This window comes from Kockovaella imperatae, assembly GCF_002102565.1.
Source record: "Kockovaella imperatae strain NRRL Y-17943 chromosome Unknown BD324scaffold_2, whole genome shotgun sequence".
Classification (NCBI taxonomy): domain Eukaryota; kingdom Fungi; phylum Basidiomycota; class Tremellomycetes; order Tremellales; family Cuniculitremaceae; genus Kockovaella; species Kockovaella imperatae.
Window position 1 is genome coordinate 1,152,503 of NW_019028942.1, and position 23,939 is coordinate 1,176,441.

General features: G+C 53.1%; 11 protein-coding genes across 11 annotated transcripts; 5 read left to right on the top strand and 6 right to left on the bottom strand.

Annotated features, from left to right (window-relative positions):
- Window positions 1-17: 17 nt before the first annotated feature.
- BD324DRAFT_644543 (DWNN domain-domain-containing protein) lies at window positions 18-2,384 on the top strand. Its single transcript, XM_022017595.1, has 6 exons — window positions 18-353; window positions 402-774; window positions 813-949; window positions 1,007-1,193; window positions 1,231-1,741; window positions 1,778-2,384. Exons 1-6 carry the CDS (start codon window positions 185-187, stop codon window positions 2,306-2,308), a joined length of 1,908 nt encoding a protein of 635 aa, XP_021873812.1. The 5' UTR covers window positions 18-184; the 3' UTR covers window positions 2,309-2,384.
- A 372-nt stretch (window positions 2,385-2,756) lies between these two features.
- Window positions 2,757-4,070, top strand: BD324DRAFT_251312 (hypothetical protein). Its single transcript, XM_022012286.1, has 2 exons — window positions 2,757-2,976; window positions 3,011-4,070. Exons 1-2 carry the CDS (start codon window positions 2,873-2,875, stop codon window positions 3,864-3,866), a joined length of 960 nt encoding a protein of 319 aa, XP_021873813.1. The 5' UTR covers window positions 2,757-2,872; the 3' UTR covers window positions 3,867-4,070.
- A 252-nt stretch (window positions 4,071-4,322) lies between these two features.
- BD324DRAFT_251346 (hypothetical protein) lies at window positions 4,323-5,076 on the bottom strand. The gene is made up of 3 exons (XM_022012287.1): window positions 4,874-5,076; window positions 4,502-4,833; window positions 4,323-4,439 (listed from the first exon to the last, which is right to left on the bottom strand). The coding sequence occupies exons 1-3, from the start codon at window positions 4,975-4,977 to the stop codon at window positions 4,435-4,437; spliced, it is 441 nt and encodes a 146-aa protein (XP_021873814.1). The 5' UTR covers window positions 4,978-5,076; the 3' UTR covers window positions 4,323-4,434.
- Window positions 5,077-6,308: 1,232 nt separating this feature from the next.
- BD324DRAFT_607160 (hypothetical protein) lies at window positions 6,309-7,924 on the bottom strand (the record flags this gene model as incomplete). The annotated part of the gene is made up of 2 exons (XM_022014053.1): window positions 6,309-7,828; window positions 7,870-7,924. 2 exons carry the CDS (start codon window positions 7,922-7,924, stop codon window positions 6,309-6,311), a joined length of 1,575 nt encoding a protein of 524 aa, XP_021873815.1.
- Window positions 7,925-8,440: 516 nt separating this feature from the next.
- BD324DRAFT_251378 (hypothetical protein) lies at window positions 8,441-9,967 on the bottom strand. The gene is made up of 2 exons (XM_022012288.1): window positions 9,543-9,967; window positions 8,441-9,501 (listed from the first exon to the last, which is right to left on the bottom strand). Exons 1-2 carry the CDS (start codon window positions 9,847-9,849, stop codon window positions 8,534-8,536), a joined length of 1,275 nt encoding a protein of 424 aa, XP_021873816.1. The 5' UTR covers window positions 9,850-9,967; the 3' UTR covers window positions 8,441-8,533.
- Window positions 9,968-10,085: 118 nt separating this feature from the next.
- BD324DRAFT_648644 (hypothetical protein) lies at window positions 10,086-11,479 on the bottom strand (the record flags this gene model as incomplete). Its single annotated transcript, XM_022017867.1, has 3 exons — window positions 10,086-10,469; window positions 10,514-11,207; window positions 11,247-11,479. 3 exons carry the CDS (start codon window positions 11,477-11,479, stop codon window positions 10,086-10,088), a joined length of 1,311 nt encoding a protein of 436 aa, XP_021873817.1.
- Window positions 11,480-11,885: 406 nt separating this feature from the next.
- On the top strand, window positions 11,886-13,091 carry BD324DRAFT_616008 (putative undecaprenyl diphosphate synthase-domain-containing protein). Its single transcript, XM_022014780.1, has 6 exons — window positions 11,886-12,201; window positions 12,245-12,387; window positions 12,434-12,550; window positions 12,601-12,684; window positions 12,724-12,883; window positions 12,937-13,091. The coding sequence occupies exons 1-6, from the start codon at window positions 11,932-11,934 to the stop codon at window positions 13,072-13,074; spliced, it is 912 nt and encodes a 303-aa protein (XP_021873818.1). The 5' UTR covers window positions 11,886-11,931; the 3' UTR covers window positions 13,075-13,091.
- A 46-nt stretch (window positions 13,092-13,137) lies between these two features.
- On the bottom strand, window positions 13,138-13,758 carry BD324DRAFT_641055 (ERV/ALR sulfhydryl oxidase domain-containing protein; the record flags this gene model as incomplete). Its single annotated transcript, XM_022017389.1, has 2 exons — window positions 13,138-13,538; window positions 13,560-13,758. The coding sequence occupies 2 exons, from the start codon at window positions 13,756-13,758 to the stop codon at window positions 13,138-13,140; spliced, it is 600 nt and encodes a 199-aa protein (XP_021873819.1).
- A 375-nt stretch (window positions 13,759-14,133) lies between these two features.
- On the top strand, window positions 14,134-18,305 carry BD324DRAFT_648647 (hypothetical protein; the record flags this gene model as incomplete). Its single annotated transcript, XM_022017868.1, has 6 exons — window positions 14,134-15,450; window positions 15,486-16,583; window positions 16,621-17,948; window positions 18,003-18,072; window positions 18,125-18,166; window positions 18,210-18,305. 6 exons carry the CDS (start codon window positions 14,134-14,136, stop codon window positions 18,303-18,305), a joined length of 3,951 nt encoding a protein of 1,316 aa, XP_021873820.1.
- Window positions 18,306-18,522: 217 nt separating this feature from the next.
- BD324DRAFT_616012 (hypothetical protein) lies at window positions 18,523-21,882 on the bottom strand. The gene is made up of 8 exons (XM_022014781.1): window positions 21,300-21,882; window positions 21,157-21,246; window positions 21,019-21,094; window positions 19,911-20,968; window positions 19,571-19,867; window positions 19,434-19,522; window positions 19,169-19,383; window positions 18,523-19,112 (listed from the first exon to the last, which is right to left on the bottom strand). The coding sequence occupies exons 1-8, from the start codon at window positions 21,491-21,493 to the stop codon at window positions 18,666-18,668; spliced, it is 2,466 nt and encodes an 821-aa protein (XP_021873821.1). The 5' UTR covers window positions 21,494-21,882; the 3' UTR covers window positions 18,523-18,665.
- Window positions 21,859-23,902, top strand: BD324DRAFT_616015 (hypothetical protein). Its single transcript, XM_022014782.1, has 5 exons — window positions 21,859-22,444; window positions 22,503-23,263; window positions 23,306-23,452; window positions 23,502-23,741; window positions 23,792-23,902. Exons 1-5 carry the CDS (start codon window positions 22,288-22,290, stop codon window positions 23,828-23,830), a joined length of 1,344 nt encoding a protein of 447 aa, XP_021873822.1. The 5' UTR covers window positions 21,859-22,287; the 3' UTR covers window positions 23,831-23,902.
- Window positions 23,903-23,939: the final 37 nt, after the last annotated feature.

Consider the following 23,939-nt stretch of genomic DNA (forward strand, 5'->3'; position numbering starts at 1 on the left):
GAATTGTGTACGATTGACTTACTACTTCCTCTTGATCTGGGGCTCAGAGAGATTACGCCCGCTCAAATTTCATCACTTTCTCAGATCTGATAGTCACTCGTACCGTCCGGTGAAAGGTCCAATCCAAAACCTCGGACTTGCCAGAGCCAGAGAAACCCTTGTGCTCACACTCGTCCTCGCAAGCATGTCGACCGTCTTCTACCGATGGGGTGCTAGCAAGGATGAATCCCGAGTCACTTTCGACGGGACTCACATCTCCGTCTTTGACCTCAAGAGGGAGATCATACTTGCTAATCGAATGGGCAATGGAAAAGATTTCGATATAGGAGTATACGATAATGTCACTGGCGAAGGCAAGTCACCTTTTGCGTGCAAGTTCTCATGCTGACTCCTTGTTGCAGAGTTCAAAGATGACAATCATCAAATCCCGCGATCCTCATCTCTCATTGCGAGGCGTTTACCGTCTTCCGCCAAAGGCAGAGGGAATGCACAGAATTATATTGTCGGAACGGCCCTAGGGGAATCCCTCACTGGCGATCACCGGATCGAAGCGCATGCTCGGGATGCCATGCTAGCGAAGCAGAACAAGGGCGTGAGGGGGACTTCGGGAATGTACGGAAGTATGAGCAAACGATTCGACGGGAAGGATGATAAAGGGACACCTGCACCTGCTGTCAATGTTACTACGGGGGACGCAGAGGAAGATGCGAGAATCAAGGCAATGTTTCAACAGCAAGAGGATGCCTGGGAGCAGGATCTCGATGACATGTCACAGTGGGTCAGCTCATCCGAATGCCTGCTTAACTTCTCAGACAACCCCGTGCAGCCGCTCAATTCAGACAACGCCAACGGCCAAACGCAACTGCTTCGAGCTCAAAATTTGATTATAGCTTGCCACCAGACAAGGAGCCCCCACCGGGATACATATGTTACAGATGTGGACAAAAAGGTGGGATGCATGGCCGCGCACGAGAGCTCTGTTAATGCGCATTCGCCCCACTTGCAGGCCATTGGATCCAAAACTGTCCTGAGAATGACAATCCCGAAGCTCAAGACCGCAAGCGGTTTACTCGAGTCACAGGTATTCCCCGGAGTCTATTACGTACGGTCGACACGCCGCTTGGTGGCGAAGGATCATCCGGAGGCGCCATGTTGACTGCCGATGGAGGTTTCGTCAAGGCCATACCCGATGCGTGAGCCAGATTAGAATAGTCGGTTCTGACCTTGAAGCCGTCTATGGCAGAGACAAACCGCTCAAAAGCCCCGAGCTCTCAACAGTCAAGACGTTCGAGATCAACAACCGCTGGACGAGTCACTCACTTGCCAAATATGCAAAAAGCTCGTCTGGGAAGCTGTCCGGGCACCATGCTGCGACAATGCATTCTGTGAAGAGTGCATCACGACGTATCTGCTGGATCATTCTTTCGAGTGCCCGGCGTGCGAGAGCAAGATTGCAAGTCTGGACAAGTTGCGTGCGGATCCAGAGCTTAGAGAGAGAGTGCGTGGGTATGTGGACGGCGAGATTGAAAGGAGTAAGAAGGAGGAGCGGGAGAGTCGAGAGCAGGATGGGGAGGAGGATGGTGAAGAGGACGGAGAAGAGGGAGCTATCACCTCTAAGGACGGCGCTGGCACCCGCGGAGACGTCGCCCCTGCCGAGCCTATAGCTCCGACACCCATGTTCGATCCTGTCCGGATGCAGGAAATGCTCAATCCCGCGGTCATGCAAAAGTACACCGGCGAGGTGAGTAGGACAGATTTTGCACAGCTGACAGTTTAGGTCAACAAGATGATGATCAACCCAAAACTTACTCCACAAGCACGGATGCTACTCCAAGCTCAACTGAACGCAGTCAAGACGACCGTTATGCAAATGCAATTGATGGGAATGGTGCCGAATCCCGTCGGAACGAGCAACGGTATGAACATGGGCAACGGCATGAACATGGGCAACGGCATGAATATGGGCAACGGCATGGACGGCATGATGAATCCCATGATGGGCATGGACATGAATATGGGTATTGGTATGGGCATGTCAATGGGAATGGGAATGAACGACATGAACATGAACATGGCTATGAACGGTATGAACGGTCCGATGGGCGGAATGAACCCTCCAATGGGATTCAACAACCAGGGTATGCCGTTCAGAGGACGTGGTGGTGGTGGTGGTGGTGGTGGAGGGTTCAGAGGGAGAGGCAGAGGGCAAGGCTTTCGTGGAGGTTTCAGTGGAGGGATGAAGAGACCTGCGGATGATGCGGGCATGGAAGGGATGGGAGGAATGGACAAGATGCAGAGGGTGGGTTGATGAGAATCTTTGTACATGAGTTGGTATTTCAGCACAGCATCAGCTTGTATCTTTGTTGCAGATGACCAACACGGACACGTCTCGATTATGCTCTCGCACGGTAGACTCTTGCTGACAATGACATTGCGTGAAAAAGTCACGGCTGTCGGAGGAGCTGAGGTTTGCTGTCAACGCGACTGATTTTCACTTTCCGTGTAATAACTTTTGTCTCCAACCTTTGGTGTCAGGCCATTGGAGACGATCGCATGGACATGCGGCCAGCATACATACGACCCTATACGCCTCGACAGAGCGTCGTGTGCTTCAATAAGACTCGGCTGAAAGACTGCTGATCACATCGAAGGAGGGTTGTCACTTGGAGAATGTTGAATCAACCTATCTATCCTCAACATTACAATTGCCATCATTCAACCTGCCATGGAACGATCCATTCGTCGCTTGCACATCTTCCGTCTAGGTCTATCCTGAACTAGTACCCATTCTATACGCTTGCCATATTCTCATCACGCCGCATCTGCACTCCCTCGAGAGGCTGAGCTATATGTCTCATCGAAGGGTTCTACGATGAAACAGAGATCTACTCCCTCTTGGCGCTTCATTGGAATGGTCACACTTCTCTTGATCGCACCAACAACGATGTCAGCCGAGAGTTACCAGCTGGTCCCAAGGTGAGCAGGAGTCATGACACTCACTGACCTTGAGATGGGGTGCAGCCTCGGCATATGTCTCGTCCCCACCGTCAGTCTTGATTCAAGGCGGCAAGGTCGATTCGACCGATTTCTCATCGTACGCATCTGGCGTCAATTCGGCGGATCTCATCACCATCCCTCTCGACGCTTCTTTCGATGTGACCTCTCCTCCGGTGTCTCAACTCAGCTTCGCCAGTGCAGGCCCACCGTATGCCTTCCACACCCTCTCTACGGGAGATGAGAATTCTTCTCTGCTCTTTGGCGGAGACTCCGGCGGGTCTGAGCCGGTCGAGACTAGCGCAACATCTGTTTGGCTTTTGAACAGCACAGGCTTCACTCATGAGCCTGAAGCCTGGGGAAGCCAGCCCATACGCAGAATCTATCATTCGGCTGTGTCATCCGGAGGTACGGTCTACATCACTGGCGGTCTCAAGAACGATGGATCTGGGCAAGCGTTCAGTGATACCTACGCATTCGACTCCAGCTCTCAGGTCTTTACTCCCATGCCTCCACTACCCTCCGGACTGTACCATCATACGACTGCCCTGCTACCTAATGGTACCCTACTTGTTGTTGGAGGTGTCGCTATATCTACTCTCACCGGTAATCCAAGCGCCATCGACATGTCCACAGTTTATACTTTCGATACGATCGCCGATGGGTCGGTCTGGGAAGAGAGAAGTCTTGTTGGGAACCCTCCGACTGGACGTCGAGGCGCCACTCTGGTTCTCAATGACGCTGGTGATCAAGCATTTCTGTATGGCGGAGCCGATGCCGGCTTAAGCCAAGCGATGGCGGACGGGTGGAAGTTGGACCTGACGGGCTGCACATGGTCACAGGTCTTGAGCAGTGATGGTTGGTCATCCTAAATGGTCTAAAGCTGATGACAATTCCAGATGTATCCGGGCGATTCGATCATAATGCACTGAACGTGGGAGGAGATCAAGTGCTGATTGTTGGAGGTATGCCCACTTTGACAGATTCCAGCTCATCCCCTAAGGCTATGGCACTGATGGACCTGCCGAGCCTGGTATCCACATTTTCAACCTTCAGTCAAACACCTGGCAGCAGAGCTTCGCAACGTCATCTGGGGAGCATGCGACGTCGCTTGGCCCCACCACCAGTACACTGTCATCCTCTGCAGCGATCACTGTGTACACTTCGGATGGGCAACAAATCACTGCCACCCAGAGTGTATCGGAGGACACGATCATGTCAAGTAAGTCTATCCTTGTGTTCCTCGACTAAATCCTGGCAGCCCCTATCTCAACATCAGTCAAACCCACCGGCTCCGAGTCCTCATCCGGTCCAGAGCACTTGACGCTGTCGCAACAAGTCGCAATTGGTCTATCTGCGGCGGGCGTCCTTTTGATAGCAGGGGCAATCGCTCTCCTCCTGGCACGCAAGAAGCGGAACCGCCAGCGACAGCGCTTCGGTTCAGGCTACGATCCATCCGAGAAGAGAGGAGGTCTAGAGATCGGCGCAAATGCTGACGGAGACCCACCCTCCTGGCGTCGAAAAGCCCTCAACTCGAGTGTGGTGTTTGCCAACAAATTTGGCAGTCTCGCACGGACAAGAGGGGAAAAGTATGTGGTTCTTGCAGATCCTGGTAGACGAGAGTCGCTGCGTGGCCGGGATGGAGTCATGCTGTATGGTCCCAGAAGCCCGGCCAAGTCAGGTGCCCTCAAGTACAGCCCTTCAAAAATCCGTCGAGACATGCTCGAAGACGAGGACTCGAGGCGGTTTGCATCGATTCCGGAGGAGGATTGGGTAGCACCAGACAGTGCGAGCGATTGGCGACCGGCGGAAAGTCTCTTGGGCAGTAGAGGGCATTCTCTTTCTGAGGAGGGAGCTGATCCCTTCGGGCGAAGCTTACCTATACGAGCGGTCATCCAAGAAGGTCCCGTACCCACACCGACAAGCTCGCGGACAGACTTTGACACAGATCCCTTTGACGACCATCTGGGGCATCCTTCTCATGACTTTGATCTCGAATCCGACGAGAGACTCCTGCTGGCGCCCCCATCTCGTCGACCACGGCCACTCTCTGATCAATCGGTCCCTCGATCGTACGGATCCAGATCAACTTCAGCGTCCGATCCCGAAGAAGGCATTATCACTCACGCTCAATTTGGTCGCCAACAACAATCCACTCTGGTCTCGCCTGACCTCTCCTCGATGCCCGTACGTCGAACTCGTTCATTCTTCCAGCGAATGGCTCAAGGAGGTGTTCCCTTCCTGTCAAGGCACTCGTCTTTGGCTGAGACCGAGGCTCCCGTCCCAGTCTCAAGACTACAGAGAACTCGCTTAGCCAGTATAGATGATGGTGATGACGACGAGTTGGCACCGCCACGCACCTACTTTCACCACTATGATGGCAGCATGGCAAGCCTCGGCAGCTTCAACTCTGTCCGATCGATGCGTGACATGGTCATCGTGCAGAGGCAGGGGTCCAACTCGTCGGCCGAAGACGTGGTGATTGAGCGCATGGATGGGGACACGCCGCCTGGTCATTTGTACCATCATCGACATGGTACGTCATTGACAAGTCTGGCAACAAGGGACATCGGGGAGACAACACTGCGGTCGGTCTCGACCATCAGCGCTCAGGTTGATTTTGGAGATCAGGCGCCAGACTTGACCTTCTCCCTTGATACTGTTCGACCCCGATCACCCTCCCCAGAGAGGAGTACATCAGTTGACTCGCACACTTCAGCCACCACGTTTGGGACACCTGTGTCGTCCCCTCGCAGAGAAGAAGAGAACAATGACCAAACATCTGCTCATGAAGCCGAGTCGACACCGCGTGATCCTTTCGTCGACTCGATCGGTCCTCCCGCTAGTCCCTATGGCACGCGTCGTCCCGTGAGAGACTTGGTGAATTCTATCAACCGACGAGGAGGATCTACTCCCATGTCACTGTTCTCTCCTGCATCCCAGTACTCTCCGATAGCCCCAGTACCGCCTACGCCTCCCGCACAGGCCTCCGAGGCATCCAGGTCACGGTTCACAGACAGGACGTCTGTCAATTCTCGTTTCGCCTCTCCGAAAGCCACCCCGGCGAATCAGCCTGAGACAAAACCGCTACGCCAAGGCGGATCCGTCAGGTCTGGAGCCTCCGGCAGATCAGGACGACCCAAGACGATCTACGAGGCGGTCAAGAGGGAAAGGCTTTCAGTCTCTAATCCAGATTCGAGCCCTTGAATGAAGTGTATCTGGAGTCTTGTGTGTATTCGTACATGCTTTCACGTTGATAATGATACGAATGGTGGTCTTGTATCCGACAATGCTTTTGTATGCTACATTATGCGTCACTCATCTCTAACCTCGAGTCTACTCATCAATTTCTCGCTCAATTCTCTCTCTTCTCTTGTCGGACTGCCCCGTCTACTTCTCTGACGATGCGCGTACACATTTGCGGGTTTGGTTTGAAGTGCCTGAGCTGCCAGTGTCTGCAAGGCGGGTGCGGCGGGCGTCGGCGTAGTTGAGCGTGAGGGCGGACGTGATGTCGAGATCTGAGATAACATCGAGAGGCCGACCACCGATCCATTGGGCGAAGATGATCCCATATCGGATGGTTTTCGAGGCAGTGGTGAGAACCCTCTGACAGGTGACAAGGCGCGTTCTGGCGAAAGCCTTCGCTCAGGTAATACTGTCCGCGTGAACGGTGGAGAATCTGGATGTTCCTGAAGAGCCGACATCTCCTCGGCCACACGCTTCTTGGCCATCCATTTCTGACGCAGGACTGTCCACTCTTCTGATCGTCCCAGAGAACCGGGGACGAATGACCCTCGACCTCGGTCTGGAGAATCTGGCCACGTCTCGGACGGCAAGATCACTTCGTCTGTCCGTTCACTTGTCTGGACCTCGTGAGATTCCGGAGGCGAAGAAGTGAAGACGACTTTGATGGACCGAGAGACAAAATATGCTTTCTTCACTGGGTGCTCGGGTGTAGACGTTTGATGATTGATACCTATCCGGTGATGTCGGGTAGTCGAAGAGCCTTCTTCCAGCGGGTCCTGCTCATCTGGCAGACACGCGAACTGGACCTGGATCGAGAATCGTAATGATCCCTTTTGTGACGTATCGCTCGATCTCCCATCGACGAAAGTCCTCTCCCTGGCCAACAATCTCCCGCCGATGGGCAGCCGTCTCAGGTCATAAGGTAGGACGAAGACACGTACGGCGGATTTTGCAGTTTTGATGAGGATCTGAAGCTGTCCAAACGATGCAATTTTGAAACCTGGGTGTATTGGTGGAGGTGGTAGCTCTGAGCTCAAGGTGTGCGAGGCTGAGTATCGATCAAAGAGATGATGCTCGAGGTCTATCGTGCCAACCCAAGGGGTTTGTATGGCGCCTTTCCCTTTCCCGCTATCTTCAATGTCATAGTACGTGGCCTGAAAGGGTATACTTTCGGCTTTTGGATATCTGAGCTCTGGCGGACAGTCCTTGCCTTTACCTATCGCTCCGAGATGGAGTGAGAACCCGGACGATGATGTTGAAGGCACGGAATGTGGGGCGTGTGCGTGAGACATGCGAGAGTGAAGCAACGAGAGTGTATACGAGCCAAGAAGCGGGTGAGATCTTGAGAGAGGTGGTGAACATGTCATAGAGGAGGGCGACCGAGGAGAGGGTGATGGAGAAGGGGAGGGCGAAGTGGTAGGGGCAATGCTCATATTGGACAGACCTGACCGACGCCGATCACTAGGGATGGCTCGAGGCTTGGCACGATCTTGACCGTGAGATGTCTTGCGATGAGGTGAGGGCGAGGGAATACGAGAGGGTGAGTAGAGAGGAGGATTGGAAAGGGGGGACGACCGGTGAGGTGAGGCTGAACGGAAGTAAGGAGTGGGATCAACGAATGGGACTCACTCGAGTAGGATGAGCCCGCCATACTGGGCGAGGGAGAAGGCGACGGTCCGATCATCGTGTGATATTCTTGATCCATTCGAGGCAGAAGAGAGAAAGAGTTGAGAGATTGTCAAATCGAGTCGGGACAATGACGGCGTTGTGACGACCCAAGCGGGTGGACAGGGTTGGGGTATATTCCGAGTGGCCAGTGGCGATGGCCTATTTGTGATTAGGAGCTGAAACTGAAGGGCGAATGACCTCTGAAAGCACTACAGATCGTGTAATTAGGCCATGCTGTGGCCTACTCCCTCTTCCGTCGTCGTCCTCGTGAATGTTGCTGAGGTCGTGCTCATCATCATGAGCTCCTCAGATATCACCCGACTCGAAACAGCAATTCGGCTACGATGAGGTCAACATGGAAATCCCAAAAGTGGCTGCCGTAATGGAAAGTGGCACCGGATCTATATATGAAACACAAGGACAGTGAAATCGAGGTTGGGTTTTTGGAGTTGGAGAACGCTGAGATGCATGATATTCTGTACAAGCTACTGGCGAGTCTCACTATGCGTCATGAACAGTACCTCGCAAGTCGCCCACGGGAAAAGATACGGTGACGGACCAACGCCCCGAACTACGCTATAGGTGGCGCAATGGTTCACCAAATGTGCATGCGATATCCTACCACCTATACTTGTCCGCAACACCTACACGGACACGCCTCAGCTACCGAGGAGAACTTGACATGAGGCTGAGCTGCGGCCCGTTCTTTGAGGGACAACCTTCCCCACACTTGGGCGATCAAGGTGTTTGGATGGGTTGGGTTCAGAACAAGTTTGTTGAGGAGCTCGTCCTCGGCACAGCTGTCTTTGGATGGATCGGTCAGGCGCTGATTCTCTGCCATGTACAGCCTTTTCGCGCTTCCCCCTCCGATATTCTCCAGTCCAACAAATTCAAACGAATAGTCATCATCTCCCAGCTGACGAACAGCTTCTGTCATTTGGCTGACCCTTGTCTCGATGCACCGGAGGGTCCGCAAGTCTCCAATGGCTCGATACAAAGGTCGAAAAATCACACGATGAGATGGACAATAGACAGTTGGAAAATCCTCTTCAGTGACATTGTGACAAGTGATGGATTCTAAATCCCAGCTTTGATCCAACACTCGCACAATCTCGGAGATTCCAAATCTTGCCGTTTTGTTTTCCGCTATCCAGCGGTCTACTTCCTCCGGTGTCGCCGCATCCAGGTGCGCCTCAGGGTCTATAGGTGGATCCATGACAAGGTAGCCGGGAAACACTGGTCGTTGAAAGTAGATACAGAGATGGAGAGGATTTATGATCTTGATGAGGGATCTGATCTTGCGCCAAGCTTGATCGTGCGAGGAGTCAGAGTAGTAATCCAGAGCCAATTTCCAAGCGAGAGGACCTTTAACGGAGAGATGTGTCACGTTTGGAAAGAGCTTGTGGTGCGTTTGGGCCAACAATCTACCGTCAGATTTGGCACCATCGAAGCATGGCTTGTGCGCTTTGATCAATGCCTCGAGTGCTGGCGGGTCTTCAATAGTGAGGTATCGACAGGTCTTCAGAAGACGACATTTGCTATGCGACGATGTGCATGAGTCTAGGCCCTCGGGGGGATCTCCTGACGGGCACACTGGCTAGATCAGTATCGATTCGTCTCATCTGCGTGCATACCCCTGTGGAAGACCCTGCAGAGGGTGTCCGCGTTCTGAGAGTGCAGCACAAGACGCTCATAGTCCAAGACTGGAAGAAACAAATTGAAGAAGCTTTGATTTGCGGACAGCAGCTGGGCGGCCACGCCTTTCAGTCCATGTTCTTGAAGGTGATCACGAAAGTACAGCAGAGCGTCATGAGTCAGGTGGACCCTATTCTGACTCGTAGGCGCAACAGCGCACTTGCGACGTTTGACGGCGATCGTAGCCTCACCCAATCGGTCGCTTGTTCGCCTGCGCTTGTTTGGCGAATTCCTTCCTTCCTGCATGAGGCCTGTGTTTGACAAGATTCAATAAGCGTAATGAGACGTGGATCAGTCACAAGTGTCAGGAAGGGGCGGAGTGGAGTAATGAAGGACAATTTCCAGGTCTCACGCACTACGTGCCCATTGACGCTCGAGCCTCCCTGTCCATCGCGATGAATGGTTTTCAATACGGTCATGTTCCAGTACTGTCATTATAATCGTATCCTAGTCGGGCTCGATGCCTCCTTCGACTATCCACTCTAATGCTTCTCAGACTTGGTCTCAGTCTCAACCTTCTTCTTCTTCTTGTCCTTCTTGGGACCTCCAATGAGCCAGCCAAGACCGACGATACCGCCCATAATATACAGTCCTCTTCTCTCTTCGTCATTAAGCTCTCGTTCTGGTGCCCGATATTGCCCATCTTTATCGGTCCCGCCTTCACTTCGTTCCGAGGACTTGTTGTTCTCCTCCAGAGATTCGGAACTCTCGACGGCTGTAGGGTCCGCAGACTCGTGGATAGCGTGAGAAGGCCCGCCAGCGTGATGTGTCGACGCAGAAGCGACAGTCATGACTTTTGGCCCAGAGTTGGAGGACTGCTCCTCTTTGGGCTTGGCCGCTGTCTTAAAATTGTCCGGCTCGAGAGGCTGGAGAAGATCAGCTGGAACCACTGGATCATTGGCCGACTCACGATTGTTTGCTCATGCGACGGCTCTGGTCTCGGATCGGGCATTTTCACATTCAAGCCTTTGCTCTCGCCTGCAGATTTGGTCTTGGGTAGGCCAGGGGCAGTGGTCACCTCTTCTGGACTAGGCTTCTCGGCTTTTGGCGCTTCCGACTTCTGAGAAGACACGCTGGGGCCCGTAGACACGACGTGATCATCTAATACTGTCGAGTGTTCTGGAGTCGACTTTTTAGCTGCCGGGCGGACTACCGAAGTTGAGAATAATCGAGGACTGGCAGTGGACATTCTGAAGGAGGAAGGAGGCGGCATAGCCATCTTGGACACACGTGGAGCAGCTGGCGTTGTCATCTGAGGAGGACCGGGGGCAGTAGCTCTCGACGGAGTAGTCCCGGATCCCTTGAGTCGATAGATGGGAGTAGGAGTGACTGGCTCAGGAGCTTTTGCCATGGTTTTTGGCGTCATCTCAGGAGCTTTAGCCTTGGCTGGGGTCACTGGTGTAGGCGTCTTTGACTTTGAGACTGGCGTCGAAGCGGGAGCGGTGGGTTTTGCGATGACTTGAGAGCTGGAAGGTACGCTCTTTGGAGCGGTGAGGGGTGCTGTCTTGCTAAGAATCTGGGACGATTGCGAGGTCGAGGTCGAGGACGAGGAAGCAGCAGGCATGGCTTTGCCTGCCATGGTGAGACGTTCGACAAGGTCGGCTCTGGACGAGTCAGCGCGACATGGATAGACCGCTGCTCACTTTTTACCCGTCTGGGGCAATCCTCTCATCTTTAGCTCCTGTTTCAACGTCACGACAGTCTCTTTTCCCCATTCCCTCTCTGAGACTTTGACAGATTTCGCAATGAGGGTTGAGAAATTGGCCGTCTGAGGTAGTGGAGGGACCATCTGAGCTTGAGTCTGAGCCGTAGCTCTCAACGAGCTGTTGGATTTGGTGGCTCGAAGGAGCCCGTTGGAGACTTTGCGCCTGAGCATGATGCTGGATGGAATTGGTCGAAGGTAAAGTCGAGAATGAAGCGATGAGCTGAAGAGTGTCTTTTGGAGCATTCTGGATCCTGATCTCATGTTTATGTCGCTGTGTTGTGAGCTGTATCGGGTGGTGATATGGGTTCAATGGATGGGGCATGCTCGGAATGAAGGAGCAATTCCATGACGGATCGTTACGGCATCACACGTGGCACCAACGTTGGGAAGATTGAGGGATGTATGCCGCTATGGTAGGGATGGAGAGGCGAATGTGAAGCGTTTGGGCATGCATGGCAGCTGCAGCACGCATCGTCAAGCTTGCGAGATCAGCCGACGCGCGCCGGGGAGGGGAGGGGGGAAAGGGGCAGCGACTGTATGATAGACCGTGTTGACCTTCTTCAAGCTACCTCTACTGCCACGTTCCGCTTTACGGATTTCGGTGAAGAAACAATTGGCCTGGGATGGATGCATTGTCCGCTGCGATTCCTCTGGATGACTCGCCAGCTCGAGCCAATGCCCTAGTCATGACCATGGATCATCTGGTAGATCTTCTCTCTGCCATCGTGCATCGACTCCATGCAGCACTGACGACCTTGCTCTTGTTCATCGTCTCCCTGGGACCTATCCCTCGTCATGTCGGATTCGTCATGGATGGTAATAGACGATATGCAAAGGGTAGAGGAAGGAGGGTAGCGGAGGGTCACTCAGATGGATTCGATGCGCTCAAGAGAGTCAGTATATCCGACCCCTAAAAATTTGCTGAAAGTAGGGCAGACACTCGAGATATGTCTCAGGCTACGCATACGAGCCGTCTCAATCTATGCCTTTTCAATAGACAACTTCAAGAGGGACGAGAAAGAAGTTGAGGCTCTGTTCAGACTGGCCAAGACAAAGTTGATGGAACTGTGTCAGCACGAGTGAGTCAAATGTCGAGCCTCGTGAGAATACTCTGAGCGTATCCAGTGAACTCCTCAACGCCTACGGGATCCGATTGCGATGGATAGGCCGAAGGGACATGTTCCCGCCAGATATGACCGAGTGTATATTAAAGATGGAGCAAATGACAGAGCACAACACGGCGTATGCTCAAAAGACTCCGGGGCAGAGTCAGTGGCTGACTCATATGGTAGTGGAGTCCTCAATGTGTGCAGTCCCTACACTTCTCGGGACGAGATGACGACTGCGATGCGGCACGTTGTGGACGGGGAAATGAGGTGGGACGAAGATGGCTCATTTGAACTCACTCTCTGCAGCACGTTCAACTCGAAGGACATCTTCAACCACCTAGAGACGACCGAATCCATTCGACAGTTGAATCACGATGCCGGGACCGAAGGGCTTGATGATGGGAGGCTGGATATTCTGGTCCGAACCTCGAATGTCAAGCGTTTGAGCGACTTTATGATGTGGCAGGCGAGTCGTGCGGCCGGCCGTTTCCCACACTGCATTCTGATCCAAGACTTTAGGCCTCTGAAGACACTCAGCTACACTTTGTCCAGTCGAAATGGCCAGAGTTCAGTCTTACAGATTTCTTGCCCATTCTGCTCGGTTGGCAGCAAAAGAAGTGGCTGCGATCAATACGACGGACATTGTCAATCTCATGAGTGGTGCACGTATGCATATGCTTTGTTATGACCGGGACATGGAGTCTTCCTCAATCTTGCTCCTCAATCACACCGTCCATCCTCCGGCCCATCCTTCCATCTCTCGTTCAAACTCTTCCAAGCACAATCAAATGACTCCTTCCCCAGCTTCTCGTTCACCTCGTTGTGTCTTTCACACAACCATCGGCTCAACCCTTCTCGCCCGCTGACGTCTGGTGGGTTTTCCTTGACTTTTTCCTGAAAATCCTCGGCACATGGTACACATGGATACAGCAGCGATAAGGAGGATAAGAGATTCCGCATCTGTGTCTGAGTCGATGTCGGGGCCGAGACAGGATAATAAGCAGCGGTAGTATGCAAGAATGTCCATGTTGATCGACCCAGTGCTTCCGTATCAGCCGGACAATCCTTCCGTGACGGTTTGCCTGAAGACCGCGACGCCACCTTGCCTCCTCCCATTATAGCTGCAAATCCGGCCATTCCACCCGCAGTTCCATGACTCTCTACCGTCTCGCCCTTCTTCTTCACTTTGAGCTTTGCCCAGTCCTGCCACGAGTTGCAGACTTTACAAGGCTTGCCATCGGGTCCCAGTATCAAACCAGGTGGCAGGTTTGGATGAGTCTCTTTGGTCGTTCGAAGGGGTTCAGTAATCCTCGAGGGACCAGCTTGATCCCCAAAATCCATGGTTTGATTGCTCAATGAGATGATCAGGTCGATAGCCAGCAGCACTGACTGACTCATCATGATGATCGCGCTGCCCAGAAATTTTGCTTCCGTTCAATGTCCTAGTACGCGCGAAATCCAAAGATGCGACTCTCGTCTATAACTCGCATTCTTTCAATAACTCTTCATCTGTCTCGACGTTGGACTTGGACTTGGCCTCGCGGACTGTCTCCTAGGACCTCCCATATTGAGGCTCTAGTGTTGCTTTCACCGCTTCGAGCCTGCTCATAGGCGTTGCGAGTGTCTTGTAGCTCCTTTCTCCTTTTGTCCACTTCTGTCCGGCAATCCCAGCCAATCTACCCATGTCAGGACGGTAGAGTAGAAGGCCTCTGCACGATGGCTCCGCCTCCCGTCAACTCATCATCCCTCTTTACGACCAGGAATGCTGCCCCTTCCGGTCCGAAAGCCTTGAGACCGAGCAGTCTTCCAGCACGACCCGAAGCGGCGACTACTCGCGATGTTGGACCCAGTACATCCACACCTAATAGCTCCGGGAGTAAAGTGTCGATAGCTTTCCCTTCCCTTCCTGCGAAGCCCATAGCGACGCCATCACGCCATCAACCTCTCGATCTGGATCACCGGAGCAATGGACATGCTCACTCCGCATCTCGGGTCAATGGATCTTCTTCATCATACGCTGAATCCAGTCGGCGTGGATCGTCTTATCCCAAAGAGCCATCGAGGTACAGGTACGAGGACGATTGGGATCGCGATTATCATGATCGCGATCATCATCGTGGTCGAGGTAGAGAGAGGGATTGTCGTAGGTATTCTCCGTCGCCTTCGCGTACTCCGAGTCCTCGCAAGTCTTCTCGACCTAATTCTCCGTTGAGGAGTCGGTACAGGGACGACGATCTCTATTCTCCACCTCGCCGGGCTGCAGATCAACTCAAAGGCCGAGACAAGGGCAAAGACTCGGGACATAAACGGGACCTTACACCTCCGAGAGCTCCCGTATCGTTCCCTATACCAAAACATACTCTTGAGCGAGCCCGACCGCCTCACCTCGAAAGAGCCCTACCACCTCATCTCGACTTCAAGATTGCAGCTCGGAGCGATGCCTCACAGCCTCATAGTCCGCCACGAGGGCGGAGACGGTCTTCCTCGCCCCCGTCTCAGCCTCCGCCGCCTTTGCAAAGACCTCCATCACCGCCCTCACCTCGCCAACAACCATTACGGTCACGCCCTAGCTCGCCTCCCCCTTCGCCGCCGCCGAGATCCCCTCTAAGTCAACCTCCATCCCCTCCTCCACGATCCCCAGAGCCCCCACCGCTGAGCTCCCGGCCAAGATCCCCGTCGAGAGCAGTTGCTTCTTCATCCCGTATAATCCGGGATCTGCCTCCTCATCGTGATCTCGAGAGCGTTGCCCCTTCCATTATGGCAAAGAGAATTTCGAGCCCCCCACAGCCCCTGCCATGGCAAATTCCTGCTTTCTCCGAAAGACGCGAAGGTCTCGGCAATTTCCTCATCTTACAGCATCCTTCCTTCTCAGGCTCCAAGAGCGGGAAAGAGGTCAAAAAGAGGTTCGATGGCATGGAAGAAGGCCAAATTGTGTCTGTGTCAGACCCCAGAGCAGAACTGAGTGAAGAGGCACGGAAGCGTGGTAGAGGTACTGCGAAGCAGAAGGAACTATTTACGGAGCTGCAGTACGAGGTGAGTTTCCTGGCAGAGCTCTGGCTGACTGTTAGTGGGATGATCACTCTGTCGGTCTAAAGCCTCCACCTCCTCCCACAGCTGTTCTCATTACCGACCTCAATCCCCTGACTACAGTCGACCAGATCAGCAAGCATCTTAGACCGTATGGCCGCATACGCGAGATCGATTCCAAGATGGATCCAAAATCCGGGATGCAGCTGGGTATATGCTGGGTCAAGTTTGATGGTCCGACATCTGGCCGTCCGGGGACAGCGCACGATGTGGCTGTAAATGTGGTCAAGTCATGTCAGGGGCAGAGGATAGGTCTATCAGGGAACGAAAAGATTTCAGTCGTGCTTGATGGGCGAGGATTGAGAGCGGTAAAGGCTATCAAAGCGGAGATGACGAAACGCTATCCTCCAAGGCAACCCGTGATTGCTGTCAAGACCTCACCGGCTCCGACTCCTGCCGGCACGTCGTCGCGCACACCTGTTAGTGGTGGAGCGACCCCTCGGGTCGAGCCCTTGCGCAAGGTTCCGACCAGTGGACAGGCCACATCATCCCCCGCGACTCGCAACTTTGTCACTGGACCACTGTCCCGCGCTCGAGATGCCACTGCACCATGGAATAACCGTCAACCTTATCGCCCGCCGTCGACGCTCTCTCGTCCACCCGGTCTACCTGCTCGTCCGGCCCCACAGAGTTACAATCTTGCATCCTCCTTCATAGACGCGCCCTTTGATCCGCGAGACCGTGCTCCTCGGGATCGTCCACGATACGACTCGTACCGATACTCGGACCGGGGCCGACGGTCAAGATCAAGATCAAGATCTCGCTCACGGTCCCGTTCACGCTCTCGAAGTCGACACGCTCGCTCGTGCTCCACCTGTCCATCTGAGTCGGACAGCGACAATGAGGGGATACATTATCGGCGTAGAGGACGATCGCCATCGCCGCGTGGTCGAAATCGCATTGCTCGACGCAAAGATAGCTCCGAACGCAAAGCCAATGAAGCCGCTGTCGCCAAAGTGCAAAATGCCATTGCTTCCAACGGCCATGCCTACATACTGATCGAAACTACATCGCTACCCTACAAATCAGTGACGGAGGAGCATCTAAGGGATCATTTCAGAATGTTCAAGCCGTCTCAAGTGAGTGCTCCGCACGGATCTTCATACTAAAGACCAGGTCCTTTCCTCTACTCAAGGATGGATTGTCTTGTTCTCTGACAGTTTCTCTGCACAAAGAGCCAAGATTTTGGACAATACCATCTTTCAGGGGCATCGGTTGGTCCTCCATTTTCGTTCGCCAGCTGTACAGCAGTCGCCAGTCAAGGAGGTGGCCGCTGTGCCGACTCCGAACGTCTCTAGCACTGGGAGGGCATCTTGGAAATTCTTGACGATCACCAAGAAGAATCGACCCGCCCCGGCGAAACCCCTGCCTGTTGTGCAGCGCAGAAGACGACCTTCCTTTTCTTCCACTAGCTCTGAAGAATCCGACGCACCAGTCCGCAGAGCACGGTCAGGATCGATCTCCAGCGTCTCTGAGCTTTCCGATGCCATCCCGACTCGGCCGAAGATGGTCATCAAGAGCCCAGAGTCTGATGCCGAAGTCTCTCTTGTCATCCCTCCAGCTAGCGATACGGCGACACCGTCCGACATGGCCCAAGATGAGCCGACACTCAAGGGCAAGAAGCGTCCCGGTAAATCGACGGCCAAAAAGTCCAAAAAGGCCCGTATTGCCTCTCCCTCTGGATCTCCCGAAGGCACGCCGGTACCCGAGATCAAGGTGGATATGGGTATAGATCCGTCGCCTGTCACTGTGACAGATATCCATATCCCTCCCGTCGCCAAAGCTGTCAAGCCCAAGAAGCCGGCCAAGTCTGCCATTGACAAATTGCTGGAATCGGGGGTTGTCGAAGATCACGAAGATGCATACTGGCTCGGCATGGCTCTCGCAGCAGCCCATGAAGGGGTCGTGCCGGATCTTTCAGATGACGAGGATGAACTATTTGAAGAGAAGCACCCACTGTATCACACTTCGGGCGCATGGCGAGCGGAAGGTTGGAAAAAGATCCCTCAAGTTGCCAAGTCGTCCTATCTGCCTCAACGAAATCAAGCTCAAGTATCTGTTGAGGACGCTTCGGCCTCCAATGCCGGATTGACATCGGGACGTACGGCCCGCGTGACAGGTCGACGATTGGCTCACGACATGGAGACGACCCGAAAGACGACTATCGCAAGTACGGCTGAATCCGACTTGTTCGCATTTAACCAGCTTCGGATCCGGAAGAAACAGCTTCGATTCGCTAGATCAGCCATCGAAGGGTACGGACTGTATGCCATGGAAACGATCCAACCCGGAGAAATGGTATGCGAATATGTTGGCGAGATATGTCGAAGTGCCGTGGCGGAGATCAGGGAACAGAGATACCTTAAACAAGGGATTGGAAGTTCCTACTTGTTCAGGATTGACGGGGACATGATCTGCGATGCGACCTTCCGTGGATCTGTCAGGTACGCGGAGCATCTTTTATGGCAGACTGATACTGACTCGGTGACTCTCTCTAGCCGGTTGATCAACCACTCGTGTGACCCAACGGCAAATGCCAAAATCATCTCGATCAATGGGCATTCAAAGGTCAGTTAGACACCACAGCCGTTTCTTCCGAGTTGACCCTTACCCCTCCTAGATCGTCATCTATGCCAAAAGTACACTTCAACCGGGCGAGGAGGTGAGTCAAGCAACGGTAGACTGTCTTGACTGATTCTCTGCAGATTCTATACGACTACAAATTCCCACTGGAATCTGATCCTGCGCTTCGGGTCCCTTGTCTGTGTGGAGCCAAAACTTGTCGAGGATGGTTGAATTAGGGAAAGGCGCCAGAGGGGCTGAGACGTTGTCTCGCCAGCCAGCACATGCCATTTTAACATTTCGTTGTATATACTGGAGTATGTCATCTACAGTCTCTCTTGTCAGCCGGGAAAACCTCCACAGGTCAAATTCTGCTTGGGTGTGCTGCAGCTGCGATAAGTACTGCTTGCCGTGGAAGTCGCGAGGCGAGAGAAAATCAACGTCGGGGGTCCGGGAGAGTGTGACCGAAAATGCATTAAGATAAGTGTAAGGGTAGACACAAGACCGAGGACGGGACATATGCCAGGACGATGAAGATGAACTATGAGGAGGGCGGGAGGTGGGACTCAAAAGTCTGCTGAGAGGCATACTGCACACGCTCATCCCTCTCTCGGCAGTGTCCCGTCGACGCCATTCTTTACTCGATTTCCTGCAGTTTCTACCCCTTCCATGGTACTGTCCTCTGTCGCTGCGCTGCCATTCGAGACGCCATTTGAAGCTCCATTGACAGTTGCAACAGCCTTCAAAGCGGGTATCCTATCGTACATGTCTTGACCAGATTCCAACCTTTCTTTTCCTTTTCCTTTCCCAATCGTCGTGTCTTCCGGTGGTAATTCTTCCAAAGCGCCATTCATTAATTCTCTCGCTTGAACACCTTCCGCCGTGTCTTTGCCCAGTTGCCTTTCGTCACCTGGTGAACCTGGTCTGGGCCAGAAAGAATGTTTGAAAAAGTTGGAAGGATCGAACATGGCCTTGACACGTCCCAGTCGAGGATAATTTTCTCCAAAGACCCCAGCGACATCGGCTTCTTTAGAAGATTGCAGGAACTGAGCGGAGCGGTTGCTTGCGTCAGCGCGAATCTCACACCAATCACACTACTCACACATGGCAGTGGTCCGCCAGGTGAATGTGGATGGATAACCTCATTGATCCACTCTTCAGCAGTGGTTACGCATTTATTGTCCTCTTTCAAAGGCTCAGTATGAGCCCATTGATGGAGTGCGGCGACTGTAAAGGCCCCTTGTCGATGAGATTGAGGGTAACAGGAGTCCTTAATGCCTGAAGAGACGCTCCCGCCAGTGTATTCGAATAACCAGGCTGAAGAACGATCAGCGATACCGTCAGGCCTTTTGAGCACTGTGACTCACTGCAACCATCTGGGACCAGACTGAATCGTGCGCATGTGTTGTCAATGACCTCGTCGTCGAGTCCCATCAACATGTCGCTCTTGATGTACCTGTAGGCCAAGTCAGTGGAATTCCTCAGAGGCTCATCGACGACTCACCACTTCTTCCCCTTTCCGCCCTTCAGGATCTCCTCCACGGCGAGCTGTTGCCTCTCAAAAGTCCTCTCCGAGAAATCCTGGAACAAACATCTTCCACCCTCCCAAGAGCTGATGGCTTGCAAGTAGGCTTCTCCTTCCGCTTTGGTCCCTGAGCAACATAGCTGGAAGACGACGATTGCAGGAGCTCCAGGTGGACCAGCAGTCATGATGATATTGGTGTACTGAGACTTAGGTGATCCTTTCAGGACGTCTCGGACATGCCGAAGAAGGGATGGTGTCGTCTGTCGGTCGAAAACACTGCCGCCGTTAACGCCGCACACAGTCCATGCTGCCCACTCACTAGATGAGATTCCCCGCGTACACACTTGGCAAATAATGCGCTTTGGCTCGGAAACGCGTGATGATTCCCATAATGGATCCTGCGCCACGTAGAGCCCACCATAGGTCATTCGGGTCCTCGTCCTTCTTCCATTGCCCTGCATGCTTGCCTCCTTCTCCAACCCAGACAATCCGGCCGTCTGCCAACACAATCTCCGCCTCGACCACATTGTCCATCGCGAGACCGTACTGCCGACCCATGAAACCGAATCCGCCGAGCATGAACTGTCCTGAACCGACGGGGAAAGCGGATGTCGGGACATGGAAGGCACCGTAAGGCGTTCTTGCTGTGGTCATGTCGAGCTGTTTCGAGTTGATACCTGCTCCAAACGTCACAATGGTGTATTCTGGCGGATTTGGATTCGTGTTCAGACCCAATGATGGAGATGTCGTTGAGAACGTGGATGAGGACGGTGTCTCGGGACCAAATGGTGGAGTGACAAATGGATGAGAAGTGGCTGTGGTTGGAGATGGATTCACATAGGTGACCCTGGCGCCGGTTGTCCCATTATGTGAGTTGGATCTTGAAGATGATGTCGAAGGCGAGATGACTGAAGGAGAAGGGTCCTTGCCCTCTCCAGATCTGTGATCCGAATCAAGTGATGTGGCTGGCGTCGGGTGACTTCCACTGCGACTCGCGCTAGGTCTGCTCGAATTGCTTCCAGACCCAGATCCAGACGGCGAAGCAGATGAACAAGGAGCCTGGGCTTCCTGTGTCGGATCACTGAGACTGCGATTCGCACGATCTATGGTGTCCATTCGTCGTTTGCTATCGTGACCTTCTTGTCCCTCATCTTGGGATCCTCGCTTAAGACCTGACGCTTCGGGCGAGGGCAGTGGATTAGAGGGGTTGGTGGTGGATAACGAGGGTCGTTTGGGGACATTGGGGGTGACATTGTCTCCGTGAGAAGCGTCAAGTCGAAGCTTTGAGAAGGACTCTTCGAGGGGTATGGTATCGCCAGGTTTGTGAACGGTAATCTCGTTCATCTTTTCCAAGTCGATGATGACGTGCCCGGCAACCTGGGGAACTCAGCTGCTACATCCGGTGAATGAGTAAGTTTCAGACCTACACTCCATCCGTGAACACCCGTTCCACCGGCTTTGACACTGATCTCCAGGCCATTCTGTCGACAGTACTTGATGACTCTGGGAGATGGACGTGATGAGCTCGGGTTGATTCGCTTCTCAGCCTCTTAATAACAACTCACTGGCTGACATCCTCCGCGTTGAGCGGCTGGACTAATGCAACCGCTGGACTCTTGACTGCTCCATTGAAAATCACGATGCCCCGTTTGAATCTGCAACCCATCCTTATCAAATCACGCCTACAATCGCGCCAGATGGGACTCACTGATCATCCTCTCTGCCCCAGACTTGAGGTCCAGACTGAGTTGTAGTCGTTCCAAGCGTTTCTCTGAGTTCTGCAATGATTCGCCCTGAGGTCATACCCGAAGCGAGAGGTGTGGCAGGTCGACCTGTGAATGGATATTTGGATGTCTCGGGTGAAGAAGGGTTGAGTGTGGCCATATCTTGATTTACTGTCATGTTTGGGGCTATTCACGAGGGCCAAGAGAAAGTAGCTATGCTCTATGACGTGTACACATACTCCGAAAGGAAGGTGATGTAAAGGTTTATACGGTCGGTCCCAAATAGGACAGAGAGAGCTTTCCTCCGTGATGTTCCGGTGGTGGAAAGCCAAGGGGTTGGATGGGCGAATGTCCTCGTGGGCAAGTAGATAAAGTCAAGCGAGGTTTGGGAGTGACCACTGTCAAGGTGATCCAGTCACTCCTCGTCGCTGCTATAAGAAGAAATGTCGCCAGAGAGAGAGAGAAAGGCCAGATGATGGTATAAGATGAAAATGTTGTCAAGTTGTGAGGAGAGCATGGCCTCATAGAGATGACATCTGCGAGTTCCCCTTTTGGGCAGCTGCTGCTTTTTCGGCAATCGCCGCCGCTGCTGGACAAATTATTGAGATTCCAGCAACCACTGAAAGGGAGAGGTTCCTGAGCAGGAGGGATGAGCTGACTTCGTCACAGGATGCTAGGCAGAGACAATGCATGCTGAGCGGTTGATATGACTCGAAGACTTATCTCTCATGTCGCTGCTCAGTTTTGCCCCCTTTTGCAGGCTACCATCCCCATCAGCAGTATATCCCCAGTGCCACACTCATAACGCCGCTGGCTGCCACCTCCCCCTACCTGGCCCTCCCTCCTCTCTCGGATCCGAAGTGGGTCCAACCCAACCGCGTACCAGCTGCCTTTTCTTGTCGTTCTCCACACCTCTTTCATTCTCTAGGACAATCGACCCTAGCATTCTAAGCTCGGACCGACTTTCATTGCATGTCTCACACACCAACAGGGCAACCGGGTAATGCCCCTCTACCACCAAATTCAACGACAGCGACTGCCACTCAAGACAAGAAGCCTACGCTCACAGGAGTGAGAATCAAACAGCGTAAAGGACAAGCCAAAGCGACAGCCAAGTTTGAACCAGAGGGCGAGTGGTGCAGGACCTTTGGAAACCAAAAGACTAACGTCATGTTTGTGTGTTGCAGCCTTCCGAGACGCTCTTCTGCTCCACCTAGCTCTCCTCCCTTCACCTTTGACCACGGATGCACTCGTCGCGAAACTCGTTCAAGCTGGATCCACATTAGAGTTTCTGAAATATTACGAACAGCTCTTTGAGCTCCTGTTTGTCGGAGGTCTTCTTCAACCAGGTGGATCATACCTTGACGACAAACGCTCCCCAGTTTACATCCTGAAAGATGTCAACGATGGAGAGTCTGCCACCGGCGACGATTCGTGGAAGGATAGCGTCAAGGGTGTCGTTGAAACGCTTAAAAAGGTGATTCAGAGGTACAAGTACCTTCAGAAACCTCTCGAAGAGAACTTTTTACCCGATCTGTTCGGATACTTGCCAAAGTGGGATCCTGCACAGAGAGCCAAATTGGCAGAAGCGACCGCTCTGCTCATTCTTGACCTTCAAATCTCTCCTCGATGCTTGTCTTCTTTGACGAAAGAACACGTCGTCAAGGATGAAGTGGCTTTGGACTTCCTCACCGCCTTTTCTAGACACTACTTGGCCAGGCAAAACGTGGAGCATTTGGGACTCACTCTCAGACGAAGTGGACTTAAAGATATCCTCCTCGTCTTTCCTTTCCAGACACGGGATAGGAAACATCTGGAAGATCACTTCAAGAAGGAGAATCTGCCTCAGGTCAATGAATGGTATGCCAAGCTCGCCATGGGAGAAGCCAAGGACGAGACGGTTCTCAACATTGAGAGGATGATCACAGAGGAAGAGGGCAATGAGCAGGTGGGATTGCATTGTCTGCAACTCGATACTGAACCCAGGCAGATCATTGAATACCTCAAGACTCAAAAGTCGGACAACTCTGCGAATGATGCGCAAATTACAGAGTGGATCTGGCAAGCATTAATGAAGACGGTCGATTGGACCGCTCGTCCGGACCAGATTGATCAGACTGTCGTCCAGCACGTTCAGGTGGGTCCGGACTCTTCTGCGAAAGATGCGCAGCTGAAGCGATTTCCAGGCTCATGCACCCATCATCGAAGCATTCTGCAATGGCGCCAAGGCCGAAGTCGGTCTCATCAACGCTGTTCAAGTATACTGCTACACCGATACTCGGATTATCAAGTCTTTCCCATCCATCCTCAAGGTCTTGTACAACACAGATTGTATTTCTGATCAAGCCATCATATACTGGCATCAAAAGGGAGCCAAACCCCAAGGAAAGCAGCACTTTCTCAAGGCGACGGAGGGATTGGTCAAGGTAGGTGCTAGCGGTTGTAGCTTCGGGTCTGTGCTGATACTTTCTTGCAGTTCCTCGAAGAACAAGACGACTCGGAGGAGGAAGAGTAGGCTTGTTAGTATGGCCTCACGCCTCGGTCGATTCATCATCATGTTCAGAATGTATGACCTCTTTTGCATGGGCAAATGAAGCAAAGCGGCAGTGCGCGTTCGGGCATTT